Source organism: Plasmodium knowlesi, assembly GCF_000006355.2.
Source record: "Plasmodium knowlesi strain H genome assembly, chromosome: 6".
NCBI lineage: Eukaryota > Apicomplexa > Aconoidasida > Haemosporida > Plasmodiidae > Plasmodium > Plasmodium knowlesi.
Genome location: NC_011907.2, coordinates 732,644 through 751,586, shown reverse-complemented (window position 1 = coordinate 751,586; position 18,943 = coordinate 732,644). Strand labels below are relative to the sequence as shown.

Below are 18,943 nucleotides of genomic sequence, written 5' to 3'. Positions count from 1 at the left end.
GGAAAAAAATTCGAATGGGTTATTGTCGAGGGTCTATTTAAATTGCATCAAAGGGAATAATAAAGAGCAGAAAAATGATAATAAAAAAAGTGATAAAGTAAAAGAATAAAGTAGTGGAAGCGCGAAAAAAGAAACACATGATTGATTCATCCATAAGCGCACAAACGCACAAACGCACAAACGCACAAACGCGCAAACACTCAAACACTCAAAACACGCAAACACTCAAACACGAAAACGCTAAAACGCTAAAAAGCGTAAATGAGGATTTACATACAAAGTAGCATTTATTTCGTCCTTAAATGAGAACTCCGCATATTGCTCAAATGATACCGTAATAACAATTCTGCAAAACTAATTCGTTTGTACCATTGAGTAGACCTTCAATTCAACAAAAGGGGAAAGAAAACTGGCAAAAAAAAAAAAAAAAAAAAAAAAAAAAAGAATTTAACGGTGGAAGGGGGAAAAAAAAAAATTGTGTCATATGTACGCACTTGTATTATTGTATGCATACCTGTCACCTTTGGAAATGGAAAAAACGCGAAATTGAAACGGGACGCGTGGTGTACGTTGCGTAGAAGAAGGTAACCCCCCCAAAATGAAAAACGAAAAAAAGAAAAAGGGATAAAAGCAAACACGGGAGGAAGAGCGCTTAAGTGGAACGCCAAAAGAAAAAAATAATAAATGACTCTCAATCGATGCGACCATCCCAATGGCGAGAAGTTTACATATCCAATACAATGACACTAACATGTATTCTCCTATGTGCCTATGCACGTGGATAATGAACACACACAATTGTATGCAAGCAAACGGTATGCATGCATTCCTCTGCATAATGTAAGCTGGCATGGAGGTGTTCCCCTTAACGGGAAGAAGAAGAAGAAAAAAGAATGCCTTTTTTGTAGCTACCGGAGGGCGGCCTATACACATGTATATCTAGCTAACCGACGTGTCACCTATGCTCGTTCGCTCACTCGATGGCGCATATGAATATATAACAACTTAACCATTTTTTCATATCCCTAAAGTTCGCACACTGGTATTTTTTTCCCACTCTGTTCCTTATCACCTATTTTTTCCCTTTTTTTTTGCTTCCAACGTGCAGTCGGTTCATCTGTAGCTTTAATATAACCATATGAAGTGGAAAAAAAGAAAAAAAAAAAAAAACATGGTTACACACTTCGCACTTATGGCTTTACATGCCCGAGCGTAGTCTTCCCCCAAGTGATGCACAAAATGAGAGAAAGAAGTGCTAAGGGGGAATTGAACGTAATGATGCGCAGGAAGCGTATAGGAAAATGAGTCAGGCAATAAAAAGCTACAGAGGGTGGCAATAGATTTGGGCTTAGAGTGAGGTCTTCATCATAAATGCTAATAAGAGGATGGCTTCACGAATTTGCTAAGTTCCTGTGATATTGGGTTTATTTCATAAATTTTATGCAGTGATGATTCCACCACGTGGTTCCCCTCTCCTGTGTGAAGCACAGCCCGCTCCTACCTCACGGGGGAATGTCAAGGAAGACTCTTCCCTGGCCTATACATATTTTATTCACCACACAAGAACAGCATTTGTATCTGGACTCTGTACACTTCGCATAGATCATTTTTTTTTTTTTTTCTTTTTTTTTTTTTTTACCAACATGGTTTCCCTTTTACTTTAAAGAAGGATTTACCGTTCGGCTATGCGACACTTCAAGTTCTGTAGAATGTGTGTTCCGTTTGTCTGCATAGGATATATGGAATTAGTGACTCTTCTTCACGTAGACCATTTGGGCATTTCAGTTCACCGGCTAAGTCGTACACACATAAGGCCAATTAACGAAACATGCGAATGATCAAAGAACACGTTATTCTTAAGACGAAAGAGGCTTGCTCTTTCCGGCACACTCACTTCGAACAAATGCACTCCGTCACGCTTTACAGTTTAGTAGCGAAATTAATTCGGACCTTCTCAGTTAAAGGAAAAAAACTAAATTTTCTTGTAACTAATGAGAAAAGAAAAAACGGACCATTTATTACCCATTTGGATTGGTGAATTATTTTCCGCGTTATCTGTTCATTTGAAACCTTACCTGTTGGCCGTTGGGAGATATATTTGGATATGATGAAATGGAGGAGGGGTGAAGCTACCTATTGGTAATTCATTAAGAAACCTTGACGATAGAGAACTCAATTGGGTACCCTCCTTGAGATTTTTACCCCTACTCTGTGTATGCCCCTACCAAGTGCAAACCCAATTTAAGTACAGAGAAGAAGAAAAAAAAAAATATATATATATATATATATCACACCGAAGGAGTTACGAATGTAGCATGTTCCACCATAACACGTTCAGATGGTAGGAATATTGCAGCTGTTGTCGTTGTACAGTATGAATGACTTCTTGCGCAGGGTCAACAGAAGGGTCCTTGTTACAGTGATACACCCTCTCCTTCACTTTTGCCATTAACGCGAAATATATAAATGAAAAGATGCTTGTCAAGGCTGAAGAAGGTGATCGCAATTCTGACACTGACGGAGGTAGCCAGATGTTGGTTTCCCACCACATGCAAAGGAGCCGCAGGGAAAAGTGCATACGCCTGCACAGAATACGTTATTCCCAATAGCATCGTTAAGAAGCCCGCGGGAAAGTATATCCCCCTCCGCAGAATACTCACCGTGAGACGTAAGAAAAATGAATTTTCAGTGCAAAGATATGGTCCCCATTACCAAAGCGATCGGAGCAACTGGGTAGGGAAAAGAATCTCCTTCCTATTTTTTCGTGTAAGTGCACATATAGGTGAAAGGAACCAAAATGATCAGACAGCTCGTCCGAATAGGCACCACGTAAATCACATCCGAAGAAGGTACCACCTTGCCCCTTCCATGCAAGTGTTCTCATCTAATGGACAATGTGATACCGATGATGAAGACCACAAAAAATCAACAGGCGAATGCATGAATGAGAACCTTCCGAATGAAACAAACAAACCGTTAGAATCGGCTCAGCAGAAGGCGGAAGAAGAATGCGAGAGGATTTTCCTAACCGACACCAAGTATTATAAAAGGAGCAAGTACTCCAAAGCAGGTTACATAAAAAAAAAAACGGAACAAGGTGAATTGAAAAATAGCAACAATGGAGATCATTTGCATCCAAAGGGACTGCTCCACAGGGAATTTCCTCCCATCACATTTATTGAATCTGAAGATGATGTCCTTACAGGTCGTTTGAGAAAAGGCGCACAAAATGAGCACGCCAATTTGCCAGAATTCTTTTTCAGTAATTATTATGCGGATAAGAATAGGCCCAACGAGCTGGATTTAACGATAGACAAGAAAAAAGAAGAGAGTACCTTACCAGTGGGTAGTAAAAGCAGTAACCAAATGGGTGAGAATTACAGAAATAGTAACCACAGTAGTAGGAATGTATCCATAATGAACGAGTTCACAGTGATAGGAGAAATTGTAGGAGTGCATGGACTACGAGGGTGGTTAAAGGTAGTGAGCTTCACAACATTTAACGATATTAGATTCAAGAAAAATATGTACAGGTATTTATTTATGAATACATACCCATACCCTTTGCCAATTAAAGTGACAGATGTGAAGGAATCCTTAAAGGTAGGATTTCTATACGTCAAAATTGAAGGAATAAATTCAAGGACAGATGCACTTAAATTAAAGTCTTGTCTAATATGTGATGATAAAAGAAATTTTCCAGACTTAGGTGAAAACCAGTACATATCTACTGACCTACTGAACTTTGACATATACATTTTCAACGACCTCACGAATACCTGTATAGGGAAAGTCCTCTCCTTTGTTTCCAAGTATGATTATATATCTAAAAAATCCACACAAAGTATTGCAGACGATTTGATAAAAATTCAGATAAAGAAGGAGATTTCTCTGCAGAAGGTTTTCCACATCATATCTGCTGCACGCATGTACACCATGCGATCGGGGGGCTCATCCTTTCCCACAGGGGAGGGGGAAAAACTCATAAGAGTGCTCATCAACCGGAAAGGCTTTTCCGTCACGGGTCAGCCGAGTGATGCCTTAAAGGATGAACCACTCGGGGAGAAGCACGACGACTACAGTGGCGACAACCAACACGACCACGTCTTGAACGAGCGCGATCACACCTTAAGCGACGAACCGGTAAAGGGGGACAAGAACTACTACGATTCGCTTGATAACTTCGAAGGATGCTCGTACAAAAAGATTTATAAGTGTGATTTCTGTGAAAATGTGTACGAAGATTTGCGGGAGGCGACCGAACACGAAAATTCTCACTTCCCCACGGATGAGGAACTGCTTTTTAACGCATCCCAGGTGAACTCCCCCAAGGAAAATTTATATGAAGTGGACAAGAACATGGTTTCCAAGATAAAGCCTATCGACTAGTAAGTTATGAGAGAATCGCAACCCAGCCAGTATGTCTTCGCAAAGATAATCATAATTTTTCTTCACAGAAGGGAACGTTTATAGTCCTTTCCCCCCTTTTGAGTATATTCCCCTGTGTACGTTAATTTTTTTCCTCTCTACAAACTTATATGTTCCATCATTTACACCCTTCCTACATCCTCCATTCCTGCTTCGTTCATTTCCCTCACCACCTACCCAGCTTCTTCATCCCCATCGTGAAGGAAAAAACGATAAGATCCGTAAACTACGAACTGAAGCAAATGTACCTCGACATATCAACCATTTTTTTGTTGGATGACCAGAAGAAGACTTAGGAGTAACGTGTAGTATGAGATGCAGTTTCGCTTTTACTTTTTCGGGATGTGGTATATATAGGGACGACCCCCTCTGTTTGCACGCTTTTGTGGACGGAAGGGCAACAGCGCCCCATGGGAATTTAGTCATGTGCGGATTTGTCCTTTTTTTTTTTTTTTTTTTTTTTTTTGAAGTGAACTTGGCTCGAAGGAGCAACGCCAAACGGATGTTTCACTATGTTGTTCTGCTTATGTAGATTACCTTTTTTTTTTTTTATTTTAATTTATTATTTTTTTTTTTTTCCTATTTTTCTTGCCTTCTTCCCTCCGCGGCCCAGTGCATGCGGCATTTGTCTTATACCCCCCGCTTCTAAACCTGCCTTACATATGTGTGGGCAATTTTCCCTACTGATACGGGGAGGTAGATAATCCCCATCGACCCAACGCGCGAAATGATGAAAGAACTTTACTTGGTGTATGTCTCCCTTTTGGTTTTCCTTTTCTTTACAAAGAGAATTAGCAGTGGTATGTTAGACGGGTAAACCGTGACCATATTGTTACTAATTCATTTGTGTGCGAAAGAGGGCAAAAATGGGAAACACTTCACCTCGCCAGTTGTACACCCACGGACGCCTTTTCCTCCACCACCCATAAAGAGGAACTCCTCTCCGTAGATAGAATCAGGCATACCATGCGGCACTACGGCGTGATGGATGAATCCAAGGGATTCTCGAACTTCGCTTTATTCTACCTGTACAACGCATTGCGGTGCACACTAACGCAAGAGGCGTTCGAGTCACATGAAGATGATAAATACAGGAAGACGATATTCCTGGTGAAGAATAACTTGCTGCGGTTGCAGGAGAGGAAGGCGGATAGAAACTTGTGGTTGTTCTTCGAATTAGATCTCACGGATTTGTTGTTATCTGCGGTAATTCTTCGAGCGTCAGAGGCGCGGATGGAGTGAGCACTCCCTGGAGGTGGACCAAACGGATGCTCCGCCCCGTGTACCACCCACTTGTGCACCCATTGCCCCATGTACTTCCTCTCACCCAGGCGGCCGAAATCGAGGCGAACATGAGGAACTACGACATGGGTCTTCTAGAAATGTACAATGAGCTGCGGCTGTCTGACTTTACGTTCAACCGCGTGTCCAATCTGGAGCTAGACATATGCACAAATGCAGTTCTCTCCGTCGAGGAGATCAGTCTGCACATGACCATTGTGCCTTTCTTGTTGGAGGAGGCGGGTGAGAAGGGATAGGCCGTCCACTGTGGGGGGGGTAGGTACCCTCTCTCATCGGGCTTTCTGGCTCGCAATCCTTCAGTAGACCGAGCAGAGATATGCGTTACCCATAGGAGGGGAACTGCTTTCCCCTTATATGACTTCCTCACGTGGATTACATGGCCTACTGACATGGATTATGCACATAATATCCTCACATATACTACCACTCCCCCTCACAGATATAAGTACCAAAATGTACATGCAGGAAATACGGCAGGCCCTATGGAAGACTCTGAACTTTTTTAACTTCTTCACGTTGCAAATAAGCGAGCACAACATTACTGTAGCCAATATGTACAGAAAGGAGATAAATCTATTCCTGAAAGTGATGGACAAATTTGACTTCATTTCAATGAACGAAGAAAATATCCTGGAAATGCACGACGAGATTTATTTAAAAAAGAGGTATGGAAAGAAAGTGCTTGGAAATTTCTTCATTTTCTTAAATCTGTTTCCATTTTATCAAGTTCTTGAACACTTTGAGTACTTCCACTATATAGAAGTAGTACCTATTTACATACGAACGAAAAAGGGGACGATGAAATCGAGAGGCTACAACATGGAGAACATTTTCTACCCCTTAGTCGAAGGGGTCTACAAGCATGATTTAAAAATAAATGAGGGAATTATATTAATACGAATTTTAAAGCAATACAATATAGGAAGTCATACAAAACAGATGTACTACTATGATTCTGACTTTATATATAAGGCCATCATATATGAATCCGTTTTGTCTTCCTCAACAGAAGCCTCCTCTGGTCAATCTGGTGTCAAATTTGAAGCTCTGTACTCACAGAATATCGATATAGCAAAAGGGGTTTTGCCTCCTGATGAAGACATTACATTGAGTCTCATTCTGCTCGTCGATGCTGATACGTATGTGGAAGTTTTACTGGAACAAATCCACAATTTTGTTTTTCCAGAGGATATTTCTCTGGCCAATTTGGATTCCAACAAAGAGAGAATCAAAATAATGGGTTCTTGCATATACACCAAAGAATCGCAGCCCCCCATTTTTCAAGGCTTCTTTTCCAGGGGGCTTAGCACCTACATTTTATTCAAAATTTTAGACTTCTTAAAACCAAACAAGAAGCTCCTCTACTTGTCTATTGATAAGTCGCAGGATAACAAGAATCAAATATCTTCGGAGAAAATTGCTGAGCGCATTATGAACGTCACACAGCAGCTGTATGAGGTCGTCCTTCTCTTTGAGCGAGATGTAAGGGGGGAAAGTCTGTACTGGCAGAGAAGCAACACAATGGGAGGGGAAAATTTTATCCATCCCCGATGCCATTTCCTAATTGCGTCTTATCCCCAAGATTTCATAACAACTTGTACTGCGACCGGCCATAGCCTTACTACCCCCTGAATAAGTTCTTCAACATTGTTATATATATATATATATATATATATATATATTTTTTTTCCCCCAGGACATCATCAACTTTGACAAGTTGGAACACAGGGACGAATGCGATATGTGCCTTCTGGGTTATCGGGGGCTGTACACTCTATACATGTGTATTTTCATCCCCATTTTGGTAAGCATCCTTATTTGCTACTATATTTACAAAAAGAAAATAGGTCCCCAAGGAAGAACACCTGTGCGGAAAATTACGGTATTCCCCAACCAGGTGAAGTCAATTGAGCCAAACATACTTACGCTACAGTTATAGCTTTTTTTTAAGGATGGTCAAGACATGCGAAGTATGCAAGGTGTGTTCGAAGATGGTGACATTCTCCACGTTTCCCATGCATGCACAGAAAAATTTCACCCTCTGTTTCTACCTACGCTTAGGTAACAGGAATCGAGGTAACCCTACCCTTTCTGGTACTGTGCTGCTCGAGAACTTCATTTTTTCCATTTTTAATTTTACCGTTTTTCGCAAGTGGGGTGGCGTGAAGGGTGCATCCCCGCGCAAATGTGCGTAAGCGTCAAATGAACCAACAGCCAAATGTCCCAACCGATAAACCGGATTAACGCATCCAACCAACCAGCGGATGCGTAACTTACCGATAGTCGAAAAATGAATCGAGAAATAGAACGGAAGTGTCCTTCGCTTGCATACTTGGCTAGCTATATCAGAAGGATATTTAAAAAAATAATAATAATAATAAATAATAAAAAAGAATAATAAATAAAATAATCAAAATTATATCACAAACACAGGAACAACAACAACAACAAAAAAAGAAATTTTAAGAGAATAAGAAAAAAGGAAGAAAAAAGAAAAAAAAAAAAAGAGGAAAAAAAATATAAGAGCAAAAGTAAAGTTTTAGGATTCCGGGTTCAAAGTTTCCATGTGTCAAGGTGTAAGAACAGCAATATATGGCCTGGTATTCAGATGTTTTACGGGATGATTCTTTTTTTTTTTTCTTCCTCAAGAACAAATAAAAAGGAAAAAAAAAAAAAAGGACAAAAGAAAAAAAGGAGAAAAAATAAAAAATAATAAAAGAAGTTTAAAAAAAATTAAGAAATAACAGGAATATTCAAACTCCTTATTATGTCTGTTTATCACAAAAAAAAAAAAAAAGACAAAAAGGGTATGAAACCAATATTTCATTTTCCCTAAATATTTTACACTCCAAGCATATATATTTTTCCCTTATCACGACACTATATGTCAAAATATATATATGTGTGTGTGTCTGTTCTATATAATGAAATGATCTAAATATTACACATTATGAATGAAGGTTTTCATTCATTTCACACTTTTCAAAAAAACGTCTTAATTTTCACAGACTGAAATTTTTAATTTATATCTTTAATCTTGAACCCTAAACCCAGAACCCTAAACCCTAAATCCTAAACCCTGAACATTGAAACCTAAAATCTAAGCCCTATACATTAAACCCTAAACCCTGAACCCTAAACCTGAACCCTAAACCTGAACCCTAAATCCTGAACGCTGAACCCTAAACCCTATGAACCTTAAACCCTGAACCCTAAAACCTAAACCGTTAACCCTAAACCCTGAACCCTAAAACCTAAACCGTTAACCCTAAACCCTGAACCGTTAACGCTAAGACTTAAACCCTGAAACCATAAACCCTAAACCCTACAACATGAACACTCAACCCTAAACCATAAACCCGGAAGCTAAACTTGGAACACCTTCCATTGGAACATTTTCCATAGGAACATCTTCCATAAGAACTTCTTCCTTAGGAACCTGTTCTTCTTCCATAAATTCGGATCCCATGAACTCTTGAACCAAAAGTTCCAGAAAATCCTTCTGGTTCAATTGTGTGTCGCCTTTTTGACATTCATCCAACACTTCAAAATGAATTTCAATAATCGTGCGACGATTCACACCACCAGAACGTTTTGTTCTTGTTGGAGCAGAACGAGGTTTTCGTTCTTTCACTAATCGATATTCATGTGAACTATCTTGCTGCGCATGATCGAGGACTTGTTCCTGTACCGATGAACCAGGAATTTCAGGAGATCTTCTGAAACGTGGTCCTCCTTTACCAAGAGGACCAAAATACTACAAAAAAAAAAAAAAAAAAAAAAAAAAAAATGAGAGGATATTTTTGCTAAGAAGATTGTGAAATGTTCTTTTTACACATTTAATTTTATTTTTTTTAACCATTAAAAATTTTTTTTTTTCTTTTTAAGCATTAAAAAATTTTTTTTTTTTCCTTTTAACCATTAAAAAATTTTTTTTTTTCTTTTAACCATTAAGAATTTTTTTTTTTTTTAACAATTAATTTTGTCCATTAAAAAAAAAATTATTTTTTTTTATCTTACCTTCCAAAGGTAATAAGCCATAGCAGAAAGACCAATAGAGACAGGAGCCAAAGGAAGAAAAGGGGTAAGGAGATCCGTAAGAAGGATGGGACAGACTGTATTCTCTAATGTTTTTTCCATTAAGTCGCTCTTCTTTTTGAGCAGTGGTTCCACATTGTCCTTTACACTGTCAATGCCAATTTTGCAAGTTCCATAATCGTTGTTTTGTGTGCACACAAAACAAGAATTATTACCATTAGTATCTTTGCTGCATTGAGGTAATACACTCTTCATAATGTCTTTACTTTTACCAAAAGCGTGATCAATCCCCTCCTTTATGTCACATTTGGGATGTACCCAACTATGTCCTTGTTTTTTCTCATTTGCCATTTTTTGCAATTGTTTTGCATATTCTTTAAGAAATAAACAACCCATCGTTTGTCCAAACGATGGGCCGTTAACACGGCCGTTAGCACGGCCATTATCATGAGTATAAATGTGCTGCAATCCTGAAGCAAAAAGTAAACAAGCTGCTTTATTTGTTTTGCCTTGCTTATGGCCAATTGCATTCCATTCAGTGTCATTCTTGCAGTATTGTTCAACTTCTTTCTGTTTATCTGCCTGCAACATATGTCCTAGAAGTTTCTTTAATTCCTCATCAATTTCAGACTTCATTTCAACCTAAACATAGAACAAAAGAAGAAAACGAAAAAAATATATATATATACATATATATATATACATATACATATATACATATATACATATGCATATATACATATATATACATGCATACATATATACATATATAAATATATATATACGTATGTATGTATATATATATGTAGTTTTCCATCCTTACCCATGATGGTGTTCCAATTGGGCCATTTTTGCCATTTTTGGACGATTTCCATTTCTTTGCTGCGCATTGGAGTTGAGTACAGAAAGAAGAGGTCATTTCAGTGATAGTAGTTAAGGTGGAATTTATTTTGGATTTAATGGAGTTGGTGTTGGATTGGTCTTCGTTGTTGAGGAGTTCTTTCATTTGAGTTTGGACGTCCTTTTTGTCTTCGTTAAAAGAGCAACTTCCATTTGTTTCATCCACCAAAGTGGTGTCAACACTTAGTTTGCAACCATTAAAATTTGGTTGTCTTGTGCATTTAAAACAAACATTAGTACTACCACCTCCATTACATGGAGGCGAAGTCGAAGACAAAGAATTATGGTTCGCATTCCATTTAGTGAACATTTCATTTATTTTTTCCTCATCAATTGGACAAATATTCTCCGTTGCGTCCCTTATTTTAGTTGCGTAAAGATTAAGTGCTGCGCACATCATAGTTTGTTTAAAGAACTTATCATCAGCCTGAAAAGTTGAATTCGGGGTGCCGCCGTTGGCGCCACCTTGAACCTCAAAAATATGTTTTAGTCCCGCCGCGATATGATTACAAGCTTTTCTTTCAACACTATTTTCATTACCATCACCAAAATCTTTACATGCAAAATCCTTGTTGTTCTGTCCATTCTGTGCGATGTTGTCGAACATCGTCTTCAGTTCGTTTTTTACAGCCGTATCCCAAAAGTCACACTGTAAAAAAAAAAAAAAAAAGTTATATATATGTAGTTGGTAGGTTATGTAGTATCCGGTTACTGTGTAGTATCCGGTCACTGTCTGCGAGGAGTCTTTACTCTCCCCCCCTAAAGCAGCTAAAGCTGACCCCTGAAAGCTTATTCCTATACCCTAAAACCTTATTCTAATACCCCTAAAACCTCACTCTTATACCCTTAAACCTTATTCTAACACCCCTACAACATTATTCTATCACCCATACAACCTTTATTCCAACAACCCAACAACATCATTCCAACACCCCAACAACATCATTCCAACACCCCAACAACATCATTCCAACACCCCAACAACATCATTCCAACACCCCAACAACATCATTCCAACACCCCAACAACATCATTCCAACACCCCAACAACATCATTCCAACACCCCAACAACATCATTCCAACACCCCAACAACATCATTCCAACACCCCAACAACATCATTCCAACACCACAACAACATCATTCCAACACCACAACAACATCATTCCAACACCACAACAACATCATTCCAACACCACAACAACATCATTCCAACAACCCAAACAACATCATTTCAACACCACAACAACATCATTCCAACACCACAACAACATCATTCCAACACCCCAAACAACATCATTCCAACACCCCAAACAACATCATTCCAACACCCCAACAACATCATTCCAACACCCCAACAACATCATTCCAACACCCCAACAACATCATTCCAACACCCCAACAACATCATTCCAACACCCCAACAACATCATTCCAACACCACAACAACATCATTCCAACACCACAACAACATCATTCCAACAACCCAAACAACATCATTCCAACACCACAACAACATCATTCCAACACCCCAAACAACATCATTCCAACACCCCAAACAACATCATTCCAACACCACAACAACATCATTCCAACACCACAACAACATCATTCCAACACCCCAAACAACATCATTCCAACACCCCAAACAACATCATTCCAACACCCCAAACAACATCATTCCAACACCCCAACAACATCATTCCAACACCCCAAACAACATCATTCCAACACCACAACAACATCATTCCAATACCACAACAACATCATTCCAACACCACAACAACATCATTCCAACACCACAACAACATCATTCCAACACCACAGCAACATCATTCCAACACTCGGAATGTGAATTTCTTTTTTTTTTTCTCTACCCCATCAGTGTTGTGGTGGTTGTATTGGTTGTGGTAGTACTTACCCAAGTCTTGTTAGTAGGGGTACCACCACCATTTTTCTCTTGGTTGTTTTTGAACCATTTGGGTCCGGCGCATTGAAGTTGTTGACATAAGGACTCGGTTGTGTTTATGTCCTTCATGGTGGTAGTTAGAGTTGTGCCACCCTCCACCATGCCTTGAACTTTGGTTTTTGCAATCTCAGTTTTGTCATTTGTGGTAATTTGGCACTTGTCATATTCGTTATCATCCCATTCACATTCAATGCACGAACTACCGTTCGTGCAATTAACATTAGAAGTTGGATTCCATGAATCAAAAGCTTTCTTTAAACCGGAAGTGATAACACATTTGGATTGATTTTGCATTTTTTTTGCATATTCTTTAAGAAGGAAACAACCCACTGTTTGTCTTAACAGTGGGTTGGTAAGAATGGTGTAGCTACTGTCGTTGGAATGTGAACTCTGCTTGAGTTTGTTGAAACCTGCTGTAAGATATTGGCATGCCTTCTTCTCAGGTTCGGTGGCATCCCTAGTAACATTGATGCCATCTTCCATCGTCCCACATTCAGTTCCGCTCCCGTTTTTGCCTTCCTCTATTATTGCTTGTGACAATTCTTTCCATAAGTTGGCGACTTCGCCGCCATCCTCCTTCCAAAAGTTGTCCTGTATAAGGTGGTGGTGGTATAATATATATATATATATATATATATATATATATATACGTATACATACGTACATCTATACATGTGTATATATGTATATGTACATATATGCATGTTTGTCCTTCCTTGCGTACCTTACTAGCAGATAAGTTTACTCGAGATGCTAAACATTCGAGACGACTACAGAGGGGTACCCCGTTGGGTTGGTCTGTTTTAAGTACTTCCTTGAGGGTGGAATCGACGTTGGGCTTATTTGTCATACTGTTCAGCAAGTCATTCAATTTGTCCTTTACTTTGTCCTTTGAGCTACTGCCAATTGTGCACCCGTCAAGTTTGTCCTTATCGTCCTGGCCTATTTCGCAGACGATACATGGTTTATCATTCGTGCAATGGTCGTTTTTAATTTGGGATGCCGCTTTAAAAGCGGCGTCTATTCCCGGTTGTATGTCACAAATTTTGCTGTCTTCTTTCATTTTTTGTACGACGGCTTTTAACATTAAACAAGAAACTAATTGTTTAAACTCTTGATTATCGTAAGGGTTTTTATTTTCCTCAGGTTTCGTACCGCTCTCATTATATTCATGCTGAATTTTAGATATATGTTGCAGCCCCGCTGCAATGAGCTTGCAAGCAGTTTCATTAGCTTCTTTTGCAGCGCCGGCTTCCCAGCCGGCGGCAGTATGACCGCTGCAGTGATGGGCAACGGCGTTCTGATTAGTCTCCTCCTTCATGTATGTCAGCAGTGCTTTTAACTCCTTTTCAAAATCACTCCTCATGTCATCCTAAACATAAAACGAGATATATATATACATATACAAATACATATATATATGTATATATACACATAGACATATATACATATATACATACATAAGTACATACATATATACATATACATACATATATACATACATACATGTATATGTATACATATACATACGAATATAAATATATGTGTATGTATACATATGTACATAGTTGGTATTACTTACCCAGCTGGCTCCATCCCCCTGGTTCCTAATTTGTCCCCACTTCTTTCTTATACAATCTAGTTGATTACATAGTGTTTCCCCATTATTTGTACAAGGTTTACCTATAGAAATACAAAAAGGAAAAAAAAAATGAACAAATTGTTTTTGTTTGTTCTGTTTTGTTTTTATTTTTGTTTGTTTTGTCCGTTGTGGAAAGGTGACAGATGGATGGAAGTTGGATGAATTAGTTATTGTGGTGGTGGTATTAGAATTTTGTAGTGGTGTCTACTTACATATTTCCTTAAGAGCTACCTCCTTAATTTTCTTCATTTCTTCCTTAGCACCGTTCTTGAGCACGTCATCTACTTTGCCTTCTAACATCGTTACTTTCAATGTGCTGCTATTTTCTCTAATCTGGCAACTTCTATATTCGTTGAACCTCTCACACGTAAAACATTTATTAACATCATTGCAACCGCTACTTTTATTCTTAATTTCACCACTATTGTCAAAAGCCTTATTTATCCCTTCCAGTACACTCCTTTCCTCTTTACACGGAAGTTTTTCCTTCATTTCATCTGCAATGGCATTTAATAAAACACATTGCATCGTTCTTTTAAACGATGCATCAATGGGGTCACCGTTGCCCGTAGTTTCGTAGAGGTTCTTTAATCCTGCTGCTATAAGGAGGCAAGCATCCTTTCCAGTTTTATCGTCTAGACCGTTGCAGTATTGATCAAGGCTGTCATTCTTCCCTTTCAGCTTCTGAGAGAGTTCCTTTAATTCATTCTTTACACCGTCATCGCCTTCCCACACTTTCTTCTAAAATTGAAATAATATATATATATATATACATATACATACACATACACATACACATACACATAAGTACATCTATGTGTTTATATGCATACACATATGTACATATATCTATATATGTATGTATATGTATATATATATACATGTATGTGTATACATATGTATGTATGTGATCAACGGTTATGTCTTTACCCAGTCTTCATTTGTCAAGGATTTGTCCTTTTTTCCGTTTTTCTGTTTTAACCATCTTTCAGATATACATTGGAAGCGTTTGCATAGACTCTCTATTTTGTTTACTTCCGCTGCCATTGCCACTATTTTGCCGTCCTTCTCATGGACGATGTCCTTCAATTTGTTCTCAACCTTGTCACTGTGGCCAGTGGCGCCTGCGCCACTTGTGTTAATGGAGCAATTCTCATAGTCGGTCTCTTTCCAATGGCAAGGAACACAAGGTTCCTTGCCATTGCAATTACCATTAGAACTTACATTCCATGACTCAAATGCCTGTGTTATCCCTTTATCAATATTACAAATTGCCTTTTCTTTCATTATTTTTGCATAAGCGTGAAGTAAAAAACAACCCATCGTTTGTCTAAACGATGGGTTGTTCTTTAAGATGTTGTCGTCGACTGTCGTCGACGTCGCCGCCGCCGGCGCGGCGGCCGACGTCGCATCTTTGCTGTACAGCTTGCTTAAGCCGGCATGCAAATAATTGCACGCCGTCTTTTCAGAATGAGTTGCTTCTCTTTGACCACTAGTACCATTGATACCATTGGTATCTGGCACTTTAGCACATTCTCGGTTTTCCTTTTTGCCATCTGTTGTCATTGCTCCTGCTAATTCTTCCCATAATTTCTTCACATGCTCATTCCAGAATTTGTTCTGTATAAGGTGGCAGTGGTTTAATATATATATATATACATATATATACATATACATATATATACATACATATATATATGTATATACACACACATACGCATACGTATATATATGTAAGTGCATATATAAGTGTATATATGTATATACATGTATATATATGTAAGTGCATATGTATACATGTATATATGTAACTGCCATTCCTTACTACCCAAGCAGGTGGTGTGTGTGCCCACTTACCTGTCCACTCCCCTTGTTCTCATACCACTTCGATGCACATTGTATACGTTTGCATAAGGTATTTTCTTTATTGAAGTCAGCCAAGGTTTGTTGCATTTTCGTGCTCTTCGTTTGATCGTTCTTGAACCATTCATCCACTTTGGACTTCACTTTGTCAGTGGCATCTTTGCCAATGGGGCAACTGTCAAGTTGGTTATAGTCGTTTAGGTTGCAAACAATGCAGGACTTATTATTCCTACAATTAGTTGTTTTAATGGCGCTTGCAAACTCGAATGCCCTTTTTATACCGGGTTGTATGTCACAATACCCTTCTTGTTTTGCTCGTTCATTTAATTTTTCAGCATAAGCTCTTAACAAAAGACATTGTACAATTTGATCAGATAATTGGTGTTTGCCACCTGTGGTTGTGTATATATTTTCTAATTTAGCTGTAATGTGTTTGCATGCTTCTTTATTTGCACTATCTAAGTCTTTGTCCTTGTCGCATTTAGCACCTTGGGTGCCACCATTACTAGCAGTCCCCCGAGTAAAGAGATTGTCAAATTCATTCTTCACGCGTTTTCCCCACAATTCATCCTACATAGAAAAGGAAGGTAGACATATATAAATATATACATACATATATATATATATATACATATATATACATATATACATATATATATACATACATATATACATATACATATACATAAATCTATATGTATGTATATATGTACAGTCTTTCCCCCTCCTTACGCTGTTGTTGTTGCCGCCCTGGCCTTCATTCAATTCCCAGTGTTCTTTTGCACATTTTAGGCGCACGCAAAATTCCTTGCTGCTGTCTTTCATGCACTCCTGAGCTGTAAAATGGGATGGGGATGGGCGGAAATGAACAACATGTAGTGTGCTGTGTGTTGTATGTTGTATGTTGTATGTTGTATGTTGTATGTTGTATGTTGTATGTTGTATGTTGTATGTTGTATGTTGTATGTTGTATGTTGTATGTTGTGTGTATGTATGTTGTATGTTGTGTGTATGTATGTTGTATGTACTTATGTAGATTAAGTAAATGTATGTCATTCACAATCGATGAAAAATATTTTCCTTTCTTTTTTTTTTCTTTTTTCGTTTGGGATTGTTCTAAATTTGCGGTTTTATGTGCCATCCGGTCCCAACCATCCTATCCCCACCATCCGGTACCTACCATCCGGTTTCTACCATCCAGGTTCATACCATCCGGTTCATACCATCCGGTTCATACCATCCGGTTCATATCATCCGGTTCATACCATCCGGTTCATACCATCCGGTTCATACCATCCGGTTCACACTATCCGGTTCATACCATCCGGTTCATACCATCCGTTTCATACCATCCGGTTCATACCATCCATTTCCCACCATCCAGTTCATACCATCCAGGTTCATACCATCCAGGTTCATACCATCCAGGTTCATACCATCCAGGTTCATACCATCAGGTTAGTGTGTAGTATCCGGTTCATACCATCCGGTTCATATCATCGGCTTCATACCATCCAGTTCCTACCATCCAGTTCATACCATCCGGTTCCTACCATCCAGTTCATACCATCTGGTTTATACCATCCAGTTCCCACCATCTAGTTCCCACCATCTAGTTCCCACCATCTAGTTCCCACCATCTAGTTCCCACCATCGGGTACCTGCCATCCAGTTCCCACCATCCAGTTCCCACCATCCAGTTCCCACCATCCAGTTCCCACCATCCAGTTCCCACCGTCCGCTTAATACCATCCAGTTCCCACCATCCAGTCTCCACCATCTACTTACTGCCGTCCAGTTCATACCATCGGGATCATACCATCCGGTTCATACTAAACGGTTTATACCATCCAGTTAGTATGTAGTATCCGGTTTCTGTCTGCGAGGAGTTTTTCCTATCCCCCCCCTAAAGTAACTGAAGCTAACCCCGAAACCTTACTCCTGAACCCTGAAACCTCATTCCTATACCCTGAAACTTTACTCCTATACCCTGAAACGTTACTCCTATACCCTAAAACCTTATTCCTAAACCATGGAAAATTACTCCTAAACCCGGAACCCTACTCCTAAACCCGGAACCCTACTCCTAAACCCGGAACCCTACTCCTAAACCCGAAACCCTACTCCTAACCCGGAACCCTACTCCTAAACCCGGAACCCTACTCCTAAACCCGGAACCCTACTCCTAAACCCGGAACCCTACTCCTAAACCCGGAACCCTAAACGCTGAACCCGGAACCGTACTCCTAAACCCGGAACCCTACTCCTAAACCCGGAACCCTACACCCTAAACCCTGAACCCTAATCCTAAACCCGGAACCCTAATCCTAAACCCGGAACCCGTAGCCCGGAACCCGTAACCTTACTCCTAAACCCGGAACCTCACTCCTAAACCCGGAACCCTACTCTTAAATCCGGAACCCTACTCCTAAACCCTGGAACCTTATTCGTAAACCCGGAACCCTACTCCTAAACCCGGAACCCTACTCCTAAACCCCGAACCCTACTCTTAAACCCGGAACCCTACTTCTAAACCCGGAACCCTACTCCTAAACCCGGAACCCTACTTCTAAACCCGGAACCCTACTCCTAAACCCGGAACCCTACTCCTAAACCCGGAACCCTACTCCTAAACCCGGAACCCTACTCCAAAACCCGGAACCCTACTCTTAAAACTCCGAACCCTACTCCTAAACCAGGAACCCTACTCCTAAACCCGGAACCCTACTCCTAAACCCGGAACCCTACTCCTAAACCCGGAGCACTACTCCTAAACCCTGAACCCTAAATTCTAAACCCGG

The 18,943-nt window shown here is 39.5% G+C and overlaps 3 protein-coding genes across 3 annotated transcripts in view; 2 read left to right on the top strand and 1 right to left on the bottom strand.

The window, feature by feature from the left end:
- Positions 1 to 2,466: 2,466 nt before the first annotated feature.
- Positions 2,467 to 4,724, top strand: PKNH_0616800 (ribosome maturation factor RimM, putative; the record flags this gene model as incomplete). Its single annotated transcript, XM_002261803.2, has 2 exons — positions 2,467 to 4,388; positions 4,610 to 4,724. The coding sequence occupies 2 exons, from the start codon at positions 2,467 to 2,469 to the stop codon at positions 4,722 to 4,724; spliced, it is 2,037 nt and encodes a 678-aa protein (XP_002261839.2).
- Positions 4,725 to 5,155: 431 nt separating this feature from the next.
- PKNH_0616700 (conserved Plasmodium protein, unknown function) lies at positions 5,156 to 7,669 on the top strand (the record flags this gene model as incomplete). Its single annotated transcript, XM_002261802.2, has 5 exons — positions 5,156 to 5,228; positions 5,360 to 5,634; positions 5,760 to 5,952; positions 6,170 to 7,212; positions 7,427 to 7,669. 5 exons carry the CDS (start codon positions 5,156 to 5,158, stop codon positions 7,667 to 7,669), a joined length of 1,827 nt encoding a protein of 608 aa, XP_002261838.2.
- Positions 7,670 to 9,076: 1,407 nt separating this feature from the next.
- PKNH_0616600 (SICAvar, type I) overlaps positions 9,077 to 18,943 on the bottom strand; it is a gene marked incomplete at both ends in the record, with an annotated part of 20,368 nt that continues 10,501 nt past the window's right edge. Inside the window, 10 exons of the mRNA XM_039113637.1 lie at positions 9,077 to 9,487; positions 9,751 to 10,410; positions 10,592 to 11,317; positions 12,590 to 13,228; positions 13,383 to 14,009; positions 14,220 to 14,320; positions 14,492 to 15,020; positions 15,210 to 15,899; positions 16,137 to 16,712; positions 16,875 to 16,978. Coding sequence (XP_038969541.1) covers positions 9,077 to 9,487; positions 9,751 to 10,410; positions 10,592 to 11,317; positions 12,590 to 13,228; positions 13,383 to 14,009; positions 14,220 to 14,320; positions 14,492 to 15,020; positions 15,210 to 15,899; positions 16,137 to 16,712; positions 16,875 to 16,978 — 5,063 coding nt within the window. The remainder of the gene's footprint in view (positions 9,488 to 9,750; positions 10,411 to 10,591; positions 11,318 to 12,589; positions 13,229 to 13,382; positions 14,010 to 14,219; positions 14,321 to 14,491; positions 15,021 to 15,209; positions 15,900 to 16,136; positions 16,713 to 16,874; positions 16,979 to 18,943) is intronic.